The 19,779-nt window shown below is 33.6% G+C and overlaps 1 protein-coding gene across 1 annotated transcript in view; it reads left to right on the top strand.

Moving 5' to 3' along the window:
- The window catches only part of SEMA3C (semaphorin 3C), a 178,175-nt gene that overhangs the window by 104,815 nt on the left and 53,581 nt on the right, over nt 1-19,779 (top strand). The window contains exons 6-11 of the mRNA XM_003252189.3: nt 4,267-4,357; nt 9,287-9,406; nt 11,103-11,245; nt 12,572-12,686; nt 14,531-14,600; nt 17,107-17,251. Coding sequence (XP_003252237.1) covers nt 4,267-4,357; nt 9,287-9,406; nt 11,103-11,245; nt 12,572-12,686; nt 14,531-14,600; nt 17,107-17,251 — 684 coding nt within the window. The remainder of the gene's footprint in view (nt 1-4,266; nt 4,358-9,286; nt 9,407-11,102; nt 11,246-12,571; nt 12,687-14,530; nt 14,601-17,106; nt 17,252-19,779) is intronic.

Raw genomic sequence — 19,779 nt, 5'->3', positions numbered from 1 at the left:
TGATTTGTGGCACGGGGAGTAGGGGGTGGAAAAGTTGTAGGAGATTAGTTTGAGAGTTGACATAGAAGACCACAAAAGAGATTGTTGTATTCAGGTGATAGCAATGGTGACAGAGAGTATAAAATGGCATAAAGTATAAAATAGTATAGATGATGTTGATGGATTTGGATAAGGAAAAGGAAATGATATAAATGTTGACACTTTTCTTGTTTGTTTGTTATTTTCAGCCTCTTTAATTGTGTAGTTGCCATGAACTGAGATGAAAATGAAGAGACCATGTATAGGGTAAAGATTGTAAGCCTGAGTTTGGTCCGTTGAATGAGAAATCCCATGGAAAGATCCAACTAGTGATATCAAAGGCTGTCAAATATAAGACTGAGTATATACATGTGTGAGTCATTGTTTTATAAATAAGAGTAACTGGAACCCAAGAAAAGTGTGGATTTAATTGTGCAGAGAGGGAGATAAAGTATAGAGTAAAAAGAAAAGAATGACTATGATTGAGACTTGAGGGTCTCCTAACTTTAATGGCCAATTGGAGGAAAATGAACTTACAAACAAGCCTAAAAAGAACAGACAGGGCTGGGCACGGTGGCTCACGCCTGTAATTGCAGCACTCAGGGAGGCCGAGGCGGGTGGATCACGAGGTCAGGAGATCGAGACCATCCTGGCTAACCCGGTGAAACCCCATCTCTACTAAAAATACAAAAAATTAGCCAGGCATGGTGGCAAGCACCTGTAGTCCCAGCTACTTGGAAGGCTGAGGCAGGAGAATGGCGTGAACCCGGGAGACGGAGCTTGCAGTGAGCCAAGATTACAGCCACGGCACTCCAGCCTGGGTGACAGAGAGAGACTCCGTCTTAAAGAAAAAAAAAAAAAAAAGGAACAGACAGAGAAAGGGGGGTGGGAAAAAAAAGAGTATGTTGGTTCTGGGAAATAAAAATAAGTCATTGTAAAAACATAAAAGTTTTCAACAATTCCAAGTGCCACTGAGAATCCAAGTAAGATGAGGTCTAGAAAATAAGCACTGAGTTGTGTACCATGATTGTCATTAAAGATCTTATCAATAAGTGTTTCAATGCAATAATTGACATTAGACGCTGAATTAAAGTGGATTGAAAATAAAATGACAAGTCAGAAAATGGTGATGAGGATGTATGTAATTCCCTGAGAAGTGTGGTTTATAAGGAGAGTGGTGTATGGAAGCTGAAGGGGTTGTTTAAATAATGGCATAAAGGCTCCAATTAATAAGATGAAAGTACGTATCAAAGAAACACAAGGAATAATGGAAATCTAAGGTGCCTAAAAAACGAGATAAGATGAAATCCAAAGCAATGAAATCCAAAGAATTGGCCTCAAAGTAAGAGAACTAGTCCCATGTATTAGTGGATATATCAATATAATATTACATTACTAAATATAATGTGATATTTGTGTGTTTAGTAGTGAGGAGTTGAAGATATGTCATTTAAGGGCTTTGCTTTCTCTGCACAGTAGCAATAATATGAGTTGGGAATAAGTTAGGGGATCAGAAAAATCAGGATTTGACTATAGTGGCAAAGGCTTGAAACTTTTGATCACAGAACCAGTTGTGATAACAGAATCTTTGAAAGGCCACTGTACATTGTAGGGGATCCACTTGTGGTTGGTGATCACAAATCTGTAATGTATTGAATTTACTTTTTTAGGTTGCCTTCTACAAAATGTTTAGTAGTTTGGAGGCAAGTATGGAGAATGTAGATAGATGTATTCCTTTAGGGTGTGGATGCAATGAAAAAAGTTATGCATTCAAGGAATCAAATGTTGTGTCAAAATTTATTGAAATTAAAAACCTTATTGAAATTAAAAATGGAATCTGGCCAGGCACAGTGGCTCATGTCTGTAATCCCAGCACTTTGGGAGGCCAAGGCGGGCAGGTCACTTGAGCCCAGGAGTTTTAGACCAGCCCGGGGAACATGGCGAAAGCCCCGTCTCTATAAAAAAAAAAAATAAAAAAAAAAAAAAAAAAAAATAAAAAATAGCCAGGCGTGGTGGTGCTTCCCTGTAGCCCTAGCTACTCCAGAGCCTGAGGCATGAGAATCGCTTGAACCTGGGATGTGGAGGTTGCCGTAAGCCGAGATTGCACCACTGCACTTCAGCCCAGGTGATAAGAGCTAGACCCTGTCTTTAAAAAACAAACAAACAACAACAAAAAAAACATGGAATCTAACCTGCTAACAAAGTCAAAAAGAGAAAAGCCTAACGAACTGGGGAGAAGTAGAGAAGAGTTCTTAGGAGACAAGTTTTAAGAATTACTTCAGGGTACTTGAGATAGTTATTAGGGTAGACCACATCTGCTCCTGGTGGTGACAAGATCTAGATCTAGAGTGCTGTGCAATGTAGGAGTAGGTCAGTTGAGAGCAAATGGTACCTAAACAACCTCATCAATTCCTGCAAGACGAACTCTCACTTATTTGGTCATGTCAGTCTCCAGCTCTAGAACTGCAACAAGGCTTACTATTTTTTTGTTGTTTGTTTTTCTTCTGGTTTATGATTATTTAGTTTAGTTGTTACATGAATGAAGATCCTTTGGAAATCGGATTCACTAGGAGTCAGGAGACTGAATTCAAACTGTGCTATTATCATCCTTTAGCTACATGGTCTTCTGGACAAGTCATATTTTTTCATCACCTGTAGAGTGACTTCATTGATGAAGATCTTAGGATGCTCAGAAAGAACCTTTTTAGGCCAGAGGACTGTGATTCTTTTTAGGCTCTGTTATTCTCTATTATGTTTAGGGAGGTCCTGCAGTAGTATAGAAACTCAAACAACTGTGTACTAGCTTTATTTTTTCAAGGAGTCAAAACTTCAGAATCATCTTTGTTTTCCTGAATATGATCAATTAGAAATTGGTTGTGATTGATTGTCACAAATCTATAGTTGTTTGGATTTACCTTTTTAGGTTACCTTTTACAAAACAGTAGTTTGGAGGCATGTATGGAGAATGTAATAGATGTATCCTTTCAGGGTGTGGAGGCAATGTGAAAAGGACAACAAGTACAATGAAACTAGAACCACCAAATTATAACTGATGCCAACCTCTGTTGATTGCTACTATATAAATTTTCTTACATCTGTGCTGCTCTTACCTTGACCAGTGAAAACATGCCATGTCAGATTATTACCTCCTAATTCCTGGACTCTTGTAATAGGAAATTAACCAATTTTCCTGAATGCAGTGTCTGTTTTTATACATTTCATTCCCAATCTTCCTAAAGCTCAAGATAAAGTCCAACTTTCTAGAGCAAGGTTTTGATCTTTCCATTTCCACACTCAAAAATATTATTGAGTTTATATTTCTTTCAGGATAACTTTCAAAAACCTTAGCTTGATAATTAAGGTTTCTTGTTATCTTGTTTGACCTATTAAAATGGTCATTTTTTTTTACTTTGAATTTTAGTAGGGGGCTTGTACTAACTTTATATAAGGAAAGGGTACATATTTATACTGACAAGATATTCCTTCTTGGTGAGGCTAAAACCATTGAATCTATTGCCTCCAATCTATAGGCTTCTGTCTTCCCTTTTCCTGCTTAACTTTCCTTCTCAGTAGCAAGCACTATCTAACATATTGCATATTTTAATTATTTATTATCTTTCTCACTAGGTTATAAATTACTTGATGACAAAGATTTTAGTGTATTTTGTTTACAGTATCCCCAGTGTTTAGTCAGTTTCTGGTACATGGCAGATGCTCAGTAAATTTTTGTTAAATAAAGTCATGAGTAAATGACACATTTTAAATATGAATTATGAATTATTTTGTTAAATCTTGTACAATGCTTTATATGATAAAATTAAACAGTAACATAAAATTATACTTTTAAAAAAATCTTAATTATTTTGAAAATATTGTAGTCCTTACATAGATTGTTCCTCTGTGGACAGTTTTCTTCTTTTGGCTGATGTTCAATACATCTAGTTGAGATTTATAATAATATTTGGTTTTCAAGTGATTTTTGCTGATGTTGATCTGAGGAGAACGACTTCTTGGATCAGCTCTCTGGGGAGTGTAATAGAATGAGAGCTAGCCTTGCTGAGGTTACCTTGTAATTACAGATTGATTCTTCTCATAGTTTGAGTAAATCTTAATACAGTAAATTGGAAGGCATAATAAGCAACCAACTAGAAAGCATATTGATTTTAATGATGCTTTGTTTTACTAATGAAAATTGTCTTCACTAAATAAGTTATCGTTGCCACATTTTAAATTTTATCTACAATAAAGGACCAAGTTTTCATGATTGACTCCAAGTGTGAATCTGGAAAAGGACGCTGCTCTTTCAACCCCAACGTGAACACGGTGTCTGTTATGATCAGTAAGTAGATAATGAAAGAGGGAGGATTAAACATAAAATAACATGGAAAATTAGCTTGACACGGTATGCCTGTTCTTGACGGTTGTATGGATGATAGGATATGAGTAAAATAATACAAAGAAAGTTGTGAGCTGAGAAAGAGAGTTCAGTTTCTCATTTGTAAGAATATTTACGATTAAATAATAAGCATGTAACTTTTCATCTATAAATGACAGTTTTGTCATTCCCAGAGTAGGCCAAGCATTTTTTAAAAGTGTGTATATGTATACTTATAGATTATCATAAAGTAGTTTTCAATATTTTCTGTAATTGTTTGTAGTATTAACTACACCCACTTTTTCTCATGTTTTAGTATTTTTTTCTTTACCTTTCATTATTTTTTATTTTTTAGTTGACAAATAATAATTGTATATATTTATAGGATACAATATGGTGTTTTGATCTATGTATACATAATGGAAAAATTCAGTCAAGCCAACTGACATATCCATTACCTCACCAACGTATTTTTTTGTGGTGAGAATGTTAAAAATCTATTTTTAAGCAATTTGGAAATATGCAATAAATTTCATTTACTGTCACCATGGTCACTGTGCAGTATAGTAGATCACTAAAACTTATTCCTTGGATAAACATCTTTTTTTTGCCCCTCCCTCTGTCCTCCAGCCCTCGATTACCTTTCTACCCTCTGTTTCTATGAGTCAACTTTTTTAGATTCCACATATAAGTGAGATCATACATTATTTGTCTTTCTGTGCCTGGCTTATTTCCCTTAGTGTAATGTCCTCCAGTTCCATCCATGTTGTCAAAAGTGACAAAATTTCATTTTTTAAGGCTGTATAGTATTCCATCATGTATATATGTACCACATTTTTAAAAGTCCATTCATATGTTGATGAACACGTAGGTTGCTTCCATGTCTTAGCTTTTGTGAATAATGCTGAAATGAACATGGGAGTATAGACAATGAAATATCACCTCACACCTGTTTGAATGGCTATTATCAAAAATACAAACGATAACAAGTGTTGGGAAGGATATGGAGAAGAGGAAATTGTGCACATTGTTGGTGGGAATGTAAATTAGTACAGCCATTTTGGGAAATGGTATGAATATTCCCCCAGAAACTAAAAATAGAATCACCACATGATCCAGCATTTCCTCTTTCTGGGTATGTATCCAAAGGAATTGAAACCAATATGTCAAAGAGATGTCTGCACTCCTGTGTTTTAGTAATCTTTTAGAAATGGTCAAAGGGGTGTTTTTTCAAAGGAAAGATGAACAAAGTGCACGTGTTAGCCAAGTACATTCTCTGTGGATTGTCTAAAAATTGCTATGCCAAAAAGGAGATGGTAATAAAGCAATTTTTTCATTTTTTCACTTTACACAAAATATCAGTTAAGCAACAGTCCTAATTGCTTAATGAGCTACACATTGACAAGTCAATTTTTAAACCTCAGTCATTGAATACCTTTCCATGACTCACTTAAAAGACATTCTCTTTTGATTGAGACACTTTAAAAATATGTCTGAGTTGCCGGTCACAGTGGTTCATGCCTGTAATCCCAGCACTTTGGGAGGCCGAGGTGGGTGAATCACCTAAGGTTGGAAGTTCGAGACCAGCCTGACCAACATGGAGAAACTCTGTCTCTACTAAAAGTACAAAAAAATTAGCCGGGTGTGGTGGCATGCACCTGTAATCCCAGCTACTTGGGAGGCTGAGGCAGGAGAATCACTTGAACCTGGGAGGCAGAGGTTGTGGTGAGCCGAGATTGCGACATTACGCTCCAGCCTGGGCAACAAGAGTGAAACTCTGTCTCTGAGTTTTCATGTGTTGACCAAGTAACAAATGTTGGATTTTAGTATGTCATACGTATAGTAGATGTCTTTTCCTCTTTGCTTTTTTTAATGTATTGCCAGCATTAAAATTTCATCTTTCAAACATAGAACAGGTAAAAAATAATTATTGTGTTCAAAATGCTTACTTTGATTCATTTAAATAGATAACTCATCTTTCTTTCTCATATCTGGAAATTACATTAAGACAGGTAAACCTTGGAAGTTATTCAGTGAATTGCTTGAATATCGGCATTCAAGTCAGACAGGGAAGAGCCAAAAGTATATCATTTAGGACATAAAGTTAGCTTTGAAACTACAAAGTTATCCAATTATGACCTATGCAAGGCATGTTTCCAAATATTATTTAATAGAAGCAGTGTTTTGGAAATTCTTTTCTCCATTAGGAAGGAAATTTTATTCACCTTCAGAAACCATGTGGTGTGTTTGATAGTAAGTAAATATATATATATATATAGTTTTCATTTGTTTCCTTTTAAATGCTACAAAAATAAACCTCAAGGATCTGTTCACATAGCTGCTACTGGAGTTTTATCTCATTGAATATTCTTTAGAATAATAAGGATTAGAACAAGGCATTATAAATTTTCTTGCTAAATTGTCTTAAGTCATTTAGTAGTCTTGCCCTTAGAGAATTGAATTTGTTTCCAAAATAGGAGTTAGGCATTGGCCTTCTTTGTTTTTCAAGGACCTGAGAGTTGAATTCCTATGCTCATGTTCCTATACTACTTTTAACATTGGAGTAACTCTACATTTTGTAATCAAATGAAAGTCACTAAACAGTTTGCTTACCTTAAAAACTGACAGTAAAAAGAACAAAAAGCTTTATAAGATTGTAGTTATCATTTTATTCATCCAATTGATTATCCCTCTCAAATTATCTCCTGTGATTTGTGTGGTCATCTCCCTTAACCATGTAATAGTACTTTATCATTTCCATTCAAGTGCAGTGTGCTAATAAAAGCACAGATTGGTTAAGATATTTATATCTATTAAATGACCAGAAACCTGAAGAATTAGAATTCCAAATTTCATAATAATAGTTGTGCAATTTCAGTGTGCTTTTGCTATTTTCAGTCACTGCTGTAGGCAACAACGAAGTCAGATGTTATCTTTTAAAGAGCCTACATAAACTTTATGAAGTTTTTTTAGTCAGTAGAAATACAATTGGAAAGCAAAATGGTTTTGAAATAAAGTTAAAAGGCACACATTTATTTCTGCATAAAGTCATGCAAAAAGTCCTCTCAAGATTGTTACCAAAGTGACATTAATCAAAAATTTCTTACTGATATAAAATGAAGCAGAAAGTTCCTAACTTGCTGTTAAAATTACTGCGAATTTAAGATAGGAAATGAAGCCAATTAGATGTGCAGGCTTATGTAGTGTTTGAGACATAACTAATAAGGTGGATGAAGTAGGATTAGAATTAGCCCTCTCTGCCGTACACAAACTTCTCAGTATCTTTTTTCTTTTTCTGCTTAAAAACAGATATGACAGTTGATAGCTGTGCCAATCAATCTGTTGAACAGCAGGAATGTATAATCCACAGTTTAGTGGTTAATCGAATATACAAAAATGTGAAATAGTTATTTACAAAGTTGCCACAATTTAATAGCTAGATGTGTGTGTGTATAAGCCTCACAAATGTTCTTAGAATTTTAAAGAAGCTAAAATGGTAAAGAAAAAAAAAAGCCTTCGTGCACATTTTTGTTATCTCCCTATAATCTGTTTCCATGGGCCTAGAACCCCTACTAGGAAGCAGAGCTGAGCAACAAAATGCCCGCCACACCAGCTTGCTAACTGGTAGGGGTCCAGTTCATAACCTGGCGAGCACATATTAGATACATTCCATTCTCCATTCAATGCTGGGCCGACTGGTACTGCTTATTACTAAACAGTGAGCTTAGAGTACTTTGAAACGTTCCAATCCTGCCAAAATGACCACAGTCTGAAGGTAGCCCAGGGAGTAATCCTAGAACAACAGTCAAGGAACGCAGCTGCGTGGCAGTTCAGTGGGCCAGGCTGATAAATTTCATGCTTTTTATAATAGATGTTTAGCTACTGTTTTATACTCAGGGGTCACATTTGTTACCAAATCAATGCTTACTGCCCCTTACTAGATGAAAAGTAATATGGATCTTCAAACAATAAGGTAAATGTTGAATGTTATGTATATGTAGATTAATACATCTGATTCTGTTAATAGTGAAAATTTATTTAATTTTAAATATCTTTTCTTTCTTATCGTATTCTATTTTTATGGCTGAGTTGCAGTTGAAAAAGTAGCACTTTGTTTACCTTACCAGGAACCTTCTAGCACTAAAGATCAAAATATATACTTTTAGTGATTACATTTTTTAATCACTGATAATGTTTTGACAGTTATAGTGTGGCCTCCTTGTCATGTCATAATAATAATTTTTAAAACTATTATATTCAATCCATTTAGGAAGATATTAGAAATTTTAATATGTGTTAAGAACTTTTAAGATCATAATCTAATTCCCATACATTATAGATTAGAAGGTTGAGACTCCAGATGTTCAATAGCTTAGCACTAATTCCCAGCTTGTTAGGGATTACCAAAGTTAGAAACCATGTTTTCTGACTCTTACAGTGTTTTTCTTTTAAATGTATTATAGATAAACAGTTAAGCTATTTTGTTATCTATTATATGTCTGCCATGTTTTTCTTTTAAATGTATTATAGGTAAACAGTTAAGCTATTTTGTTATCTATTATATGTCTGCCATTTCTAATAGACTCTATATAAAAATTAATATATAATCTAATTAAGTGCAGGTAGAGGAACTTTCACTTTGACATAGAATAAAGTTGTTTTGAGGTTTGATTTTTTAAAAAACATAGTAATTATCATTCAGACAATAATGAGAAAAGATTAAAATTTATAAAATTTATTGATTTGCTGGACAATGCAAACCAATTAATATTTGGTTATAACCAATTATCATAACACTGTAATACCTGTGGTGATCTCCTAATAAATAAACTCACCTAGAATTTCAAAATAGCTTTAAAGATTTACATTTCATTGATATTTTCTTTTTCACAGATGAGGAGCTTTTCTCTGGAATGTATATAGATTTCATGGGGACAGATGCTGCTATTTTTCGAAGTTTAACCAAGAGGAATGCAGTGAGAACTGATCAACATAATTCCAAATGGCTAAGTGGTAAGAAAGCATTTGATGCATTTATTTTTTGGTATCATGTTAAACTAACTTATTTAATTCTATCTTAACAACTAGGGAAAATGGTTAAAAACTAAAATATCAGGCTATTACATGAATAATGGTAATTCTGTACTCTATGATTTAAAATATTCGGGGAAAATAAACAATTGACTATCTCATAGTCCATATTTCAATTCTTTATTTCTATTAATCATCCTATAGTTATCATATGAATATGAATAAATAAAAGTGACAGTGACAATTTATATTTCAGTACCCAAGCATCTTCTCCAGTTGTTTAATTGTAACATATTGCAATTAAATATGCTTTTTACTTCATTTAATCTGCTTGTATGTTTTAGCAATACCAAATCTAAATATTATCCCAAATGTATGACATTTAGATGCAATGAATAGAGTATAGCCGGGGCCTCCTCTTTTTTTGTTTTAAACTTAGATTCTAAAATTACGAAACTGGTATGTATTTTCTCATAAATGGACTAATATTCAGTAGAAATCATAGGAATGATAACTATGATTATCCACATTCAGTTGCCTCCAGCTGTTGGAGTCATATGGAATTCACATCAAAAAAGGTGCTCGTTGGCCGGGCGCGGTGGCTCACGCTTGTAATCCCAGCACTTTGGGAGGCCGAGGCGGGCGAATCACGAGGTCAGGATATTGAGACCACGGTGAAACTCCGTCTCTACTAAAAAAATACAAAAAATTAGCCGGGCGTGGTGGCTGGCGCCTGTAGTCCCAGCTACTCGGAGAGGCTGAGGCAGGAGAATGGCGTGAACCCGGGAGGCGGAGTTTACAGTGAGCCGAGATTGCGCCACTGCACTCCAGCCTGGGCGGCACAGCGAGACTCCGTCTCAGAAAAAAAAAAAAAAAAAAAAAAAAAGGTGCTCATTTGGTTTCACCGTATTATTCCAATCAACTGCTGTTGTTTAGAGCAATAAAAAAACAAAAAAAAAAACAAAAAACGAAGATTCTTGTCATTTCACCCTGGAGAAAATTTTTAGCTGACCCTAAATGTGGCAATTCATTTAACATTGCAGAGTTAAGTGTGAATCACCACAGTGAAGCATCCTATTTCGCTGATAGGCCAGCACAAGAAAGCATTGGTTGTTCATTTACTTCTTCAGATTATTCCTCCAGTACATCTGGAAATTGAATATTCTAAAAGTTGTTTGTTCTTGAAATAAGGAAACCCTGTATGTCCCCAAATGACTAATGACTCTGTTTTTCCTTGAAAAGTTTCCCCTTCATTTCGTATGTTGCATTTTAAGAAAAATCATGTTTTTCAGAGCTTGGACTTCCAACTCCTCATCTGCTTCAACGAATTTGAGTTTATATGCGCTAGGTTGAAAAACACACTTTGAAAAATAAATTTTTTTTTCAATAAAACAGAAATCAGATTCCTTAGGAAATAACTGGTAGAAAAGTTTTTCAATTTTTTGAAACTCATGGGTGCACAAATAATTTTCACATTTCCTGCACTTCCTGTGGTACTTGACATTCCAAATGTGGCATGGTGAGTGAATGCAATTACTGCTTTTAGAAATGTGCCTGTAAACATTGAATTGTTTTTTTCTACCAAAGATGGGGAAGGCATCTGCCTGTGGTCTACTTGGATGACAGTACATGGATTTTCATCATGAATATATACCTAGTCTTTTATATATTTTTCTAGAACCTATGTTTGTAGATGCACATGTCATCCCAGATGGCACTGATCCAAATGATGCTAAGGTGTACTTCTTCTTCAAAGAAAAACTGACTGACAATAACAGGAGCACAAAACAGATTCATTCCATGATTGCTCGAATATGTCCTGTAAGTATTAGTGCTCTTCCGATTTGAAGAAAGACCAAGAAATTCAAATTATGGTTTATCTCCATGCTTTTATTATCAACTATTACAAATAAATAAAATATTGAGGGAAGCATTTAATGTAACATTTATTCATCATTATTATATTTAATATTCATCATTTTATATTGAAAATAGTGTTAATAACCCCAACCCAAATTCTAACCCTCAATAAGTTATATGAGATAAACATACCCTATTTTAGTAAAAATCTTAATTCAAGAAAATATTTTGTTTGTGTTCTTGAACAAATAAACACTTCTGACAAATTTTCGCATATCCATTTAATGCATTGGTATTCAAACAAATTGCTAAATTGCATATTACCTAAAGAAACTGATTTTTGTCAATAAAATACAGTAAATATCTCAGTAAGAGATGATTATTAAGGAACCATTTATAAATAGTGAAAATCAAGAAAAGCTTTAATAAAATAAAATTCTAATTAAAAACAGTAACCAAAATGTTCTTGTGAAGAAACAGTAAGTATACATAGCAACACAAGAAAATTTGTGATGTCCTATTTATAATAGAGTTTTACAGACTTATCCTGACTTATTTATGATTAGCATCCTTTGTGAAAAAATGTCTTAAAGTGCTTAGTGTTTAAAATAGTTTATATATTATAATATTCCACTGATCATGGAGCTCAACTGTTTCTCAGTCATTTGCAACAAGGCAGCAAAGTCAGCAGAAGGGGTAAAAGGCCTTTGGACACAGAGGAAAAAAATGTTTTCAGTGGAGACTATTTGTGAATGATCCAAATGCCATTTCTCCTTATAATGTATAATTAGGCATCAGATTAGAAATACTGAAAATTACATGATAATTTGGATAAATGAAGGAGTGAATGTAAAACTGTTGGGGACCATTTGGTGTAAAGATATAATCACTCTCCTGACCACAATCTGCAAGACTCACTGTGTATAATAATTTATGTTCAAATAGAAAACAATAAGTTATCAAGGAAAGGCAGATTAAATGATCTATTTTCTATAACATTATATAAATACTTCCATTATACATTGTTAAAATTAGAAATAATTATGTCATATATTTATCAAATAAATGTGTTTTCAGCTGACATCATGCGATAAGAGAATAATAGTATAACTGTTGTATAAAATGCTATGTCATAAATATTCTTCTTTAACTATTGATGTGCAGAAGTGGTTAACATATCCATTCTTCAGATTTTCATCCTCCAAGCAACTAGAGTACAAGTCGAATTTTTAATGTGCTTCAATATTTACTTAAACAATCTGAATTATGTTTACAAAATGGTTTTAGAATGACACTGGTGGACTGCGTAGCCTTGTCAACAAGTGGACCACTTTCTTAAAGGCGAGGCTGGTGTGCTCGGTAACAGATGAAGACGGACCAGAAACACACTTTGATGAATTAGGTACATACATATGAGATTGAAAAATGCTTCTGAAAGAAGACTTGTAAAGTTTATATATTTAAATAAGGTCTCAGAAGAAGATGTACTTTCCATATTTTCAGCATAAATAATATGCTAATTTAAAATAATTATTTAGATGCTGTTCATAAATTTTCTTAAGTATTTTTTAATCTGTTGCACCCATGAGTGCACTGCTGAAACATTTAGCTCATTGAATTCACCATAATATATGAATGAATGTGTGTGTTTGGGGGTGTAACTTGTATAATTTGTGTATAGGTAATGATATGTTTGTGTTTTTATAAATGAATGTTTATTTCATGTATATTAGAATATCTAATATTCTGATTTTGTGTGAAAATACAGCTATATATTTTTACTATTGTAGCTAATGGACAGGATAGAGTTTGGATGGAAAAAAGTGTCAGAACAGAAATTTGGAGACTCGTGTTCCCTTCTTAGTTCTGCTTGGTAACTCTGAGATTAAATATTCTCAATGTGACATGAGGAGGCTTATACTTTCCAGGTCAAATAAGGACTGACAGTCTAATTCCCTCTGCCAAGGAACAGTTTTTTTTTATTTTTTTGATCTGAATATCCCAGGGCACATCATATTTACTAAATGTCATTTATAAATGACTTTTCTTTCACCTTAATTCATTAGAATGTAAAATAATGGTCATTCTCAGATTTTGAGACAGGTGATAATATAAGTTATAAATCTGTGTTACCATATGGAAAAAATTTACCGATTCTAATAGTTATGAACTATATCGTTCTTCTGCTCAAAAACCATTATATTGATTATGGAACAAAAGTTTCTAGATAAGCTTTTCTAGAGAAAAGTTCTAAGTATCATTTTGTGAAATAGGCTACTTGCTCATTCTATTCCCCTGAATGTTTGGGAATATATTTTATGTTTCAGTCTTTCTTTTTTTTAGGGAGAGGTAGACATTGTCAGCCTTTATTCACATATGGAAGGACTAGTGGTTGTTAATTTGTTGTTTGAGTGGTTATAAATTTATTGCTTATGAGGTCATTTAAATTCATCGTTAATTTAAAATAAATACATATTTCTTTGTGTTTCTCAGTAATAATTCTCTTAGCAAGATTGTCACTATGTCTGGGCCTTTCATATAATCATGGCAATTGATTATTAATTGGTGTTTTCTATCAGAAATCTACTTTCATATTCTGTTATTTATCACTTCACTGTGCATACTTTTGTCTTTGCCTTAATATACTTTAAACATCTTTTTGTTAGAGGAGCTATCATTAAATAAAAGTATCACTAGCAATTTTGACCATATGCCACAAAAATTTCTATTTGATAGTAAGATAAGTTACTGTGAAAAAGTTTTATTCCATCTTCCAACTCCTAAGATTAGATCAAAAAGAAATTGAGATTTGTAATTTTTTAAAATTAAAACAGTAATATATTAACATTAAAGGATATTTAGAAAGAAGCACCAGAAAATTTCTACAGCTTTGCCTCTTGTAACACTCACTGTTAATCTTTTTCTTATATTCTGATGGATATTTTTAAGGTTAATCTGGTTCTAGTCCATATTATATAATATATCATTGTACTTTTTCCCCATAATATTATTTTACTAGCATGGTTTTCACAAGGATACAAAATTTTCATAAATTCCATTAGTATCTGTATTCATTTAATTTAATTTAGTGTTTCTATCATTACTTGTTTCCAAATTACCATAATGGTACAGGAATATCTTTTTGCAGAGTACTTTTCATAGTTCAAATTATTTTCTTAGGGTAAATTTTTCAAAACAAAGAAGTTAATATTTAGAAACTTTAAAAGAATATTTTCCTTTTTATAGAGGATGTGTTTCTGCTGGAAACTGATAACCCGAGGACAACACTAGTGTATGGCATTTTTACAACATCAAGGTAATTATTCAACAGTTACATTTTATGAGTTAAACAATAGACTTCATGGAGTAACAGTAATTATTATAAAAGCATTCTTCTCTGCAACTTTTAATTTTACATGTCATTTGGGATGTAACCCTTCCATTTTATTTACTTTTGCCTGACTACCAAAATATATTGGAGCTAAACTAATGCTTTCCAAATACTTTTGTAGAGAGTATTTGTAATGATTGCATGATATTTTTATCAAGCAAATCAAAATATTAATTATAATGTAGGAAAAAATGCATGATTTTTTCAATAAAATAATTTGAGCAGTCGTAAGTAAATAAAACTTTTGGCATTTTTTTGGTTGCTGTTATCAGTGGTAATAAATGTTTATCACCTGGATTGTAGTGATAGTAACACAAGTGTATACGTATGTCTGAACTTACCACATTGTATATATTAATTAATTGTATACTGTATTTTTATATACCAGTTATACCTTAGGAAAGCTGGAAACAATTAGGCATTTCTATAAAAATACTTTTTACTTCTGAAGTAAAGTGATGACTATTTAGAACCTGACAAAACACTGAACCAATTTTCTTTTTCTTTTTTTTTTTTTTTTGAGACAGAGTCTTACTCTGTCATCCAGGCTGGAGTGCAGTGGTGCGATCTCGGTTCACTGCAAGCTCTGCCTCTGGGGTTCATGCCATTCTCCTGCCTCAGCCTCCCAAGTAGCTGGGACTACAGGCACCCGCCACCACGCCTGGCTAATTTTTTGTATTTTTAGTAGAGGTGGGGTTACACCATGTTCAAGGCAGGGTGGTCTTGATCTCCTGACCTCGTGATCTGCCCACCTCAGCCTCCCAAAGTGTTAGGATTACAGGCGTGAGCTACTGCGCCCAACCATTTTTTTGTTTAAGACGGGGTCTCGCTCTGCTGCCCAGGCTGGAGTGCATTGGCATGATCTCAGCTCACTGCAACCTCCACCTCCTGGATTCAAACAGTTCTTCTGCCTCGGTCTCCTAAGTAGCTGGGATTACAGGCATGTACCACCAGACCCAGCTAATTTTTGTGTTTATTTATTTATTTTTAGTAGAGACAGGGTTTCACCATATTGGTCAGGCTGGTCTCAAACTCCTGATCTCATGATCCGCCTGACTTGGGCCTCCCAAAGTGCTGGGATTACAGGCATAAGCTACTGTGCCTGACCAATTTTCTTATTCTATATGAGATTATTTTACGTATTTGAAAATTAGTTTAATGTTTTCTCACTTCTCTGGGATGCCCAAGCTAATTAAAGTATGTATTTCAAGCTAAAAAATCATATTTTCATATTTTCCTGCTCATATTTTTCTTTATTAATTTTATACTAGGCATATTCCTTAGAGTTAAGCTGTAACTCAGCCAGTGTGGAAGATTAGTCCCTTTGATTAGACAATCAACTACAAAGCAAAAATCTAAAGGTTTTAGCTGTTTTTTTCTTTAATGGGAAAAAACGTAGTATAATTGTAAACTGCAATGAGCTATTCAAAGTAAAAGAAATGTACAAGGAAGCTGTTTTTAAATATTTGCGGTTGCCCCACAAGATGTCTAAAAAGATGTCTTTAAGGATGTGTTTAACTCCTGTTCAAAGTAGTCTTGATTTAACTCACAAAGAATTGAACAAAGAAAAAAAATCAAATTCTTGAGAAAATGTTGTTTTCAATAAAACTATTTTTCTCGTTTTGTTTTTTCCAATACCTGTAACTTTAATATCAAAAAATTCAAAATCATCATTCTGCCTATTAATGCTAATGATTTAACAATGTATCTTATTTTTATGAGAATGCACCTTTTTTCATTAGACATCTAATTTGAAATAAATATGTAAGTCAGAGAAATTCTGATTTCAGCCAACCTGCCATAGGACAATGGAAATATTTCTTACTAAAGATTCAAACAAATTTTATGAGGTGTCATTGACTAAAGATGGTTTAATGAATCTTTTTTGGGCCCCTATTTTTTGTTCTGTGACCAACAGGGGAAGTACCTAAACCATGACAGCATAGACTTCTCCAACTAGTATTGAGGATACCATGTGAGAACACTCTCATATTAAAATAATCATAACACAAAAAGATAACGGTGTTCAATTATTAATGAGATTCAAGTTCTTTGAGTTAAGTTGTGATAGGTTGTATTGATGGTGATTTGGAATTCAAATTCATATTTTTAAATAAAATCATCAGTATACTTTCTTGCTGCTAAGATAAACTAGTTAGAAACTTTTTTGAGTTGCCCTATATTTTGGAAACATTGAAAAGGACTTTACTGTAAGTTAATTGTCTACTAACTCCATGGATGAATTGAATATTGTGATGCTTTATGTATCGATACCTTTTTTCAAAGTTTTTAAACTTTTCACATGTGTTCGATAACATTTAACTTTTCTATGGTGAATTATATTAACTTTATCTTAAATTTTACCATATATTTTTAAATTGTATTTTAATTTTAAAAATTTGAAAATTCCTTTTTCTGTTTTCTTTTTTAGCTCAGTTTTCAAAGGATCAGCAGTGTGTGTGTATCATTTATCTGATATACAGACTGTGTTTAATGGGCCTTTTGCCCACAAAGAAGGGCCCAATCATCAGCTGATTTCCTATCAGGGCAGAATTCCATATCCTCGCCCTGGAACTGTAAGTATCCAGGAAAAATTCTTTGTTATGATGCTTTATAAAAATTCATTTAATAAGTAATGAATATCTGTGGGGTTTTTTGGGTTTTTTTGGGGACAGAGTCTCACTCTGTTGCCCAGGGTGGAATGTAGTGGTGCAGTCTCGGCTCACCTCACCCTCTTCCTCCCGGGTTCAAGCGATTCTCCTGCCTCAGCCTCCTAAGTAGCTGGGATTACAAGCATGCACCACCATGCCTGGCTAATTTTTGTGTTTTTAGTAGAGACAGGGTTTCACCATGTTGCTCAGGCTGGTCTCGAACTCCTGACCTTGTGATCTTGGCCTCCCAAAGTGCTGGGATTTGACAGGCGTGAGCCACCGCACCTGGCCTGAATATCTGTTTTACTTAAGGAATAACCATGTGAGAAATAATTTAGAGATACTTCATATAGAGATAGTTCCATTTCTAGGAATCTATTTAGATTGAAATTGTGTTACCTATATCTCAAAGAAAGAAAATGTATGTGTAAGCAAATAATTACAACAAATGAGATGTAATTTTTCAAATAAAGTATTTATAACTATAAAGTAACACAGATTAGAACTATTTAACTACAGGCAGCTTTCTAATTAGGAATGGTCTGAACTAGAAGTACTGTTATTAAAGCAGGTAGATATATCCATATCATGCAATATTAGTAGTATTAGGGATACATTGAAAACTCAGTTTTCCAGCTGAAATACAGACAGTGCACTAGAATATTAGAACCGGAATTTTTCTAAGGGTCCATTGATAACAGTCCTACTCTGTCTTTCTCATCTGTCCTATAATAATGCTGCCTTCTAGAATGTTGATTAGTTTTTGTTTCTAAAATGTCAGATAGTACACTGGGAGATGTTATACAATTGAACATTAAGAGAAATATAATCTTATATCTCTGTATTTCATAAAATAGGGCTATAATTATAAAATAGATAAATATGAACAATTAATTCATTTTAAAAATCAAAAGATAGATACTAACATTTATGTAAACAAGGTGTTCCTTTTTTCTTGAATTTGAAATTATCCTTGCTAATATTCTTCCAAATAATTATCCCATGTAATTTTTACTAATTGTTGATTCATTTTATTTTTGTTATTAGAGTTTATTTGCAATATCATTTGCTCCTTTATTTTCTTCTTAAGTTATACCAATGTTAATTTTCTGAAAATTGAAGATATAGTTTGCTAAGCCTTTAAAGAGCATATTTTATTCCAAAATTTTTAAAACTTAGGTTTCATTCCTGGCTAAGAAGCTCAAAGTTTAATCATTTATATGTATTTTGTGTAGAACAATTGATCTTTAATTAACTTTGGAAAAATACGAGAATTGCTACTGATTCATAAAAAGATTAAATTTTTACGTCATACTTAATTATAAGTGACAACAAAGTCCTGTCACAGAATTTATATTATCCTTTAAGATGATCTCTCTTTGATGTTCACAGCTCTAAAGAAGATGGACAGCACATTAATTTTGTATACAACAGGGAAAAGCATCAGCAGATACAGCCATTTTAAGATTGGGGAGTGCTGGATAAGAAGCAGAGATTATTTAAGAGAAAAGGAAGGGGAGGCTGAACAACTTTCAAATTCCGTTATATATCAAAGGCTGTTACTATTTTACTTAACATATTTTATGCATTTGCAGAGAAAAATATACTTTTGAGAGTGACTTGCTATTTGAAATTGACCTAGTCATAGACTCATCTTAATATGGAAAATTAAGAGGTGGTTGTGATTACATGTGCTTTCATCAGTGATTCTTTTGAACAGCATATAAATGGGGTTAGTACAGGAGCAGTTGATTTGCAAACTCAACAATTCTGTTTCCCCCCCCAAAAAATGTAAGAGAAATCCTTCAAATAAAGATATTAAAAAGATAAAAGAGAGCCATGCTGCTTGAATCAGGGTTTGAGGCCTCAGAGCCTCATGCAGTCTGTGCTGGAGCCAGCATGGACCCAGCTTACAAGAGCAGATAATGTGCACCTCTTCTCAATTAAGAACATTAGAGTGGTAACTTGAAATCAGCCATCATGGAACTATCTACACCATGGAAACTGGCAACTGCTACAAATCAGGGAGGTTTTTTTTTTTTTTTTCCTCAAGAAAAGTGACCTCTGACCTTACCTGTCATCAGGCTCTTCACCCACGTGACAACTTAAAAGGCACCTTAACAGGTGTATAGAACTCAGAGCATCACTGTGGTAAAACCATTCATGTCAGGCAGCAATTGTTCTACATAAAATGTAGGAATACTAAACCCTTTTTAGTAAAACAGAATAAACCAATGCTAAATTAGAAAATTCTGCTAACAGTCCCACTTTTCACTGTTTTTTAGCTCTCAAGAATGACCATTTGTTTCCTGTTCCAAAGCAGTGTAGAGTAAGCCAGGGTTAGCAACACACATCTGCAGCAGACTCCGTGAAAAAAGGGAGTAGTCAGGATTTGAGAAATATTTCTATAATGTGGTTTCTTACATCTGGTGTTGAGACCAGAGCAGCTCCTT

The sequence above is a fragment of the Nomascus leucogenys genome, chromosome 11 (genome assembly GCF_006542625.1).
Source record: "Nomascus leucogenys isolate Asia chromosome 11, Asia_NLE_v1, whole genome shotgun sequence".
Lineage (NCBI taxonomy): Eukaryota > Metazoa > Chordata > Mammalia > Primates > Hylobatidae > Nomascus > Nomascus leucogenys.
This window is presented reverse-complemented; position numbering and strand designations above follow the sequence as displayed.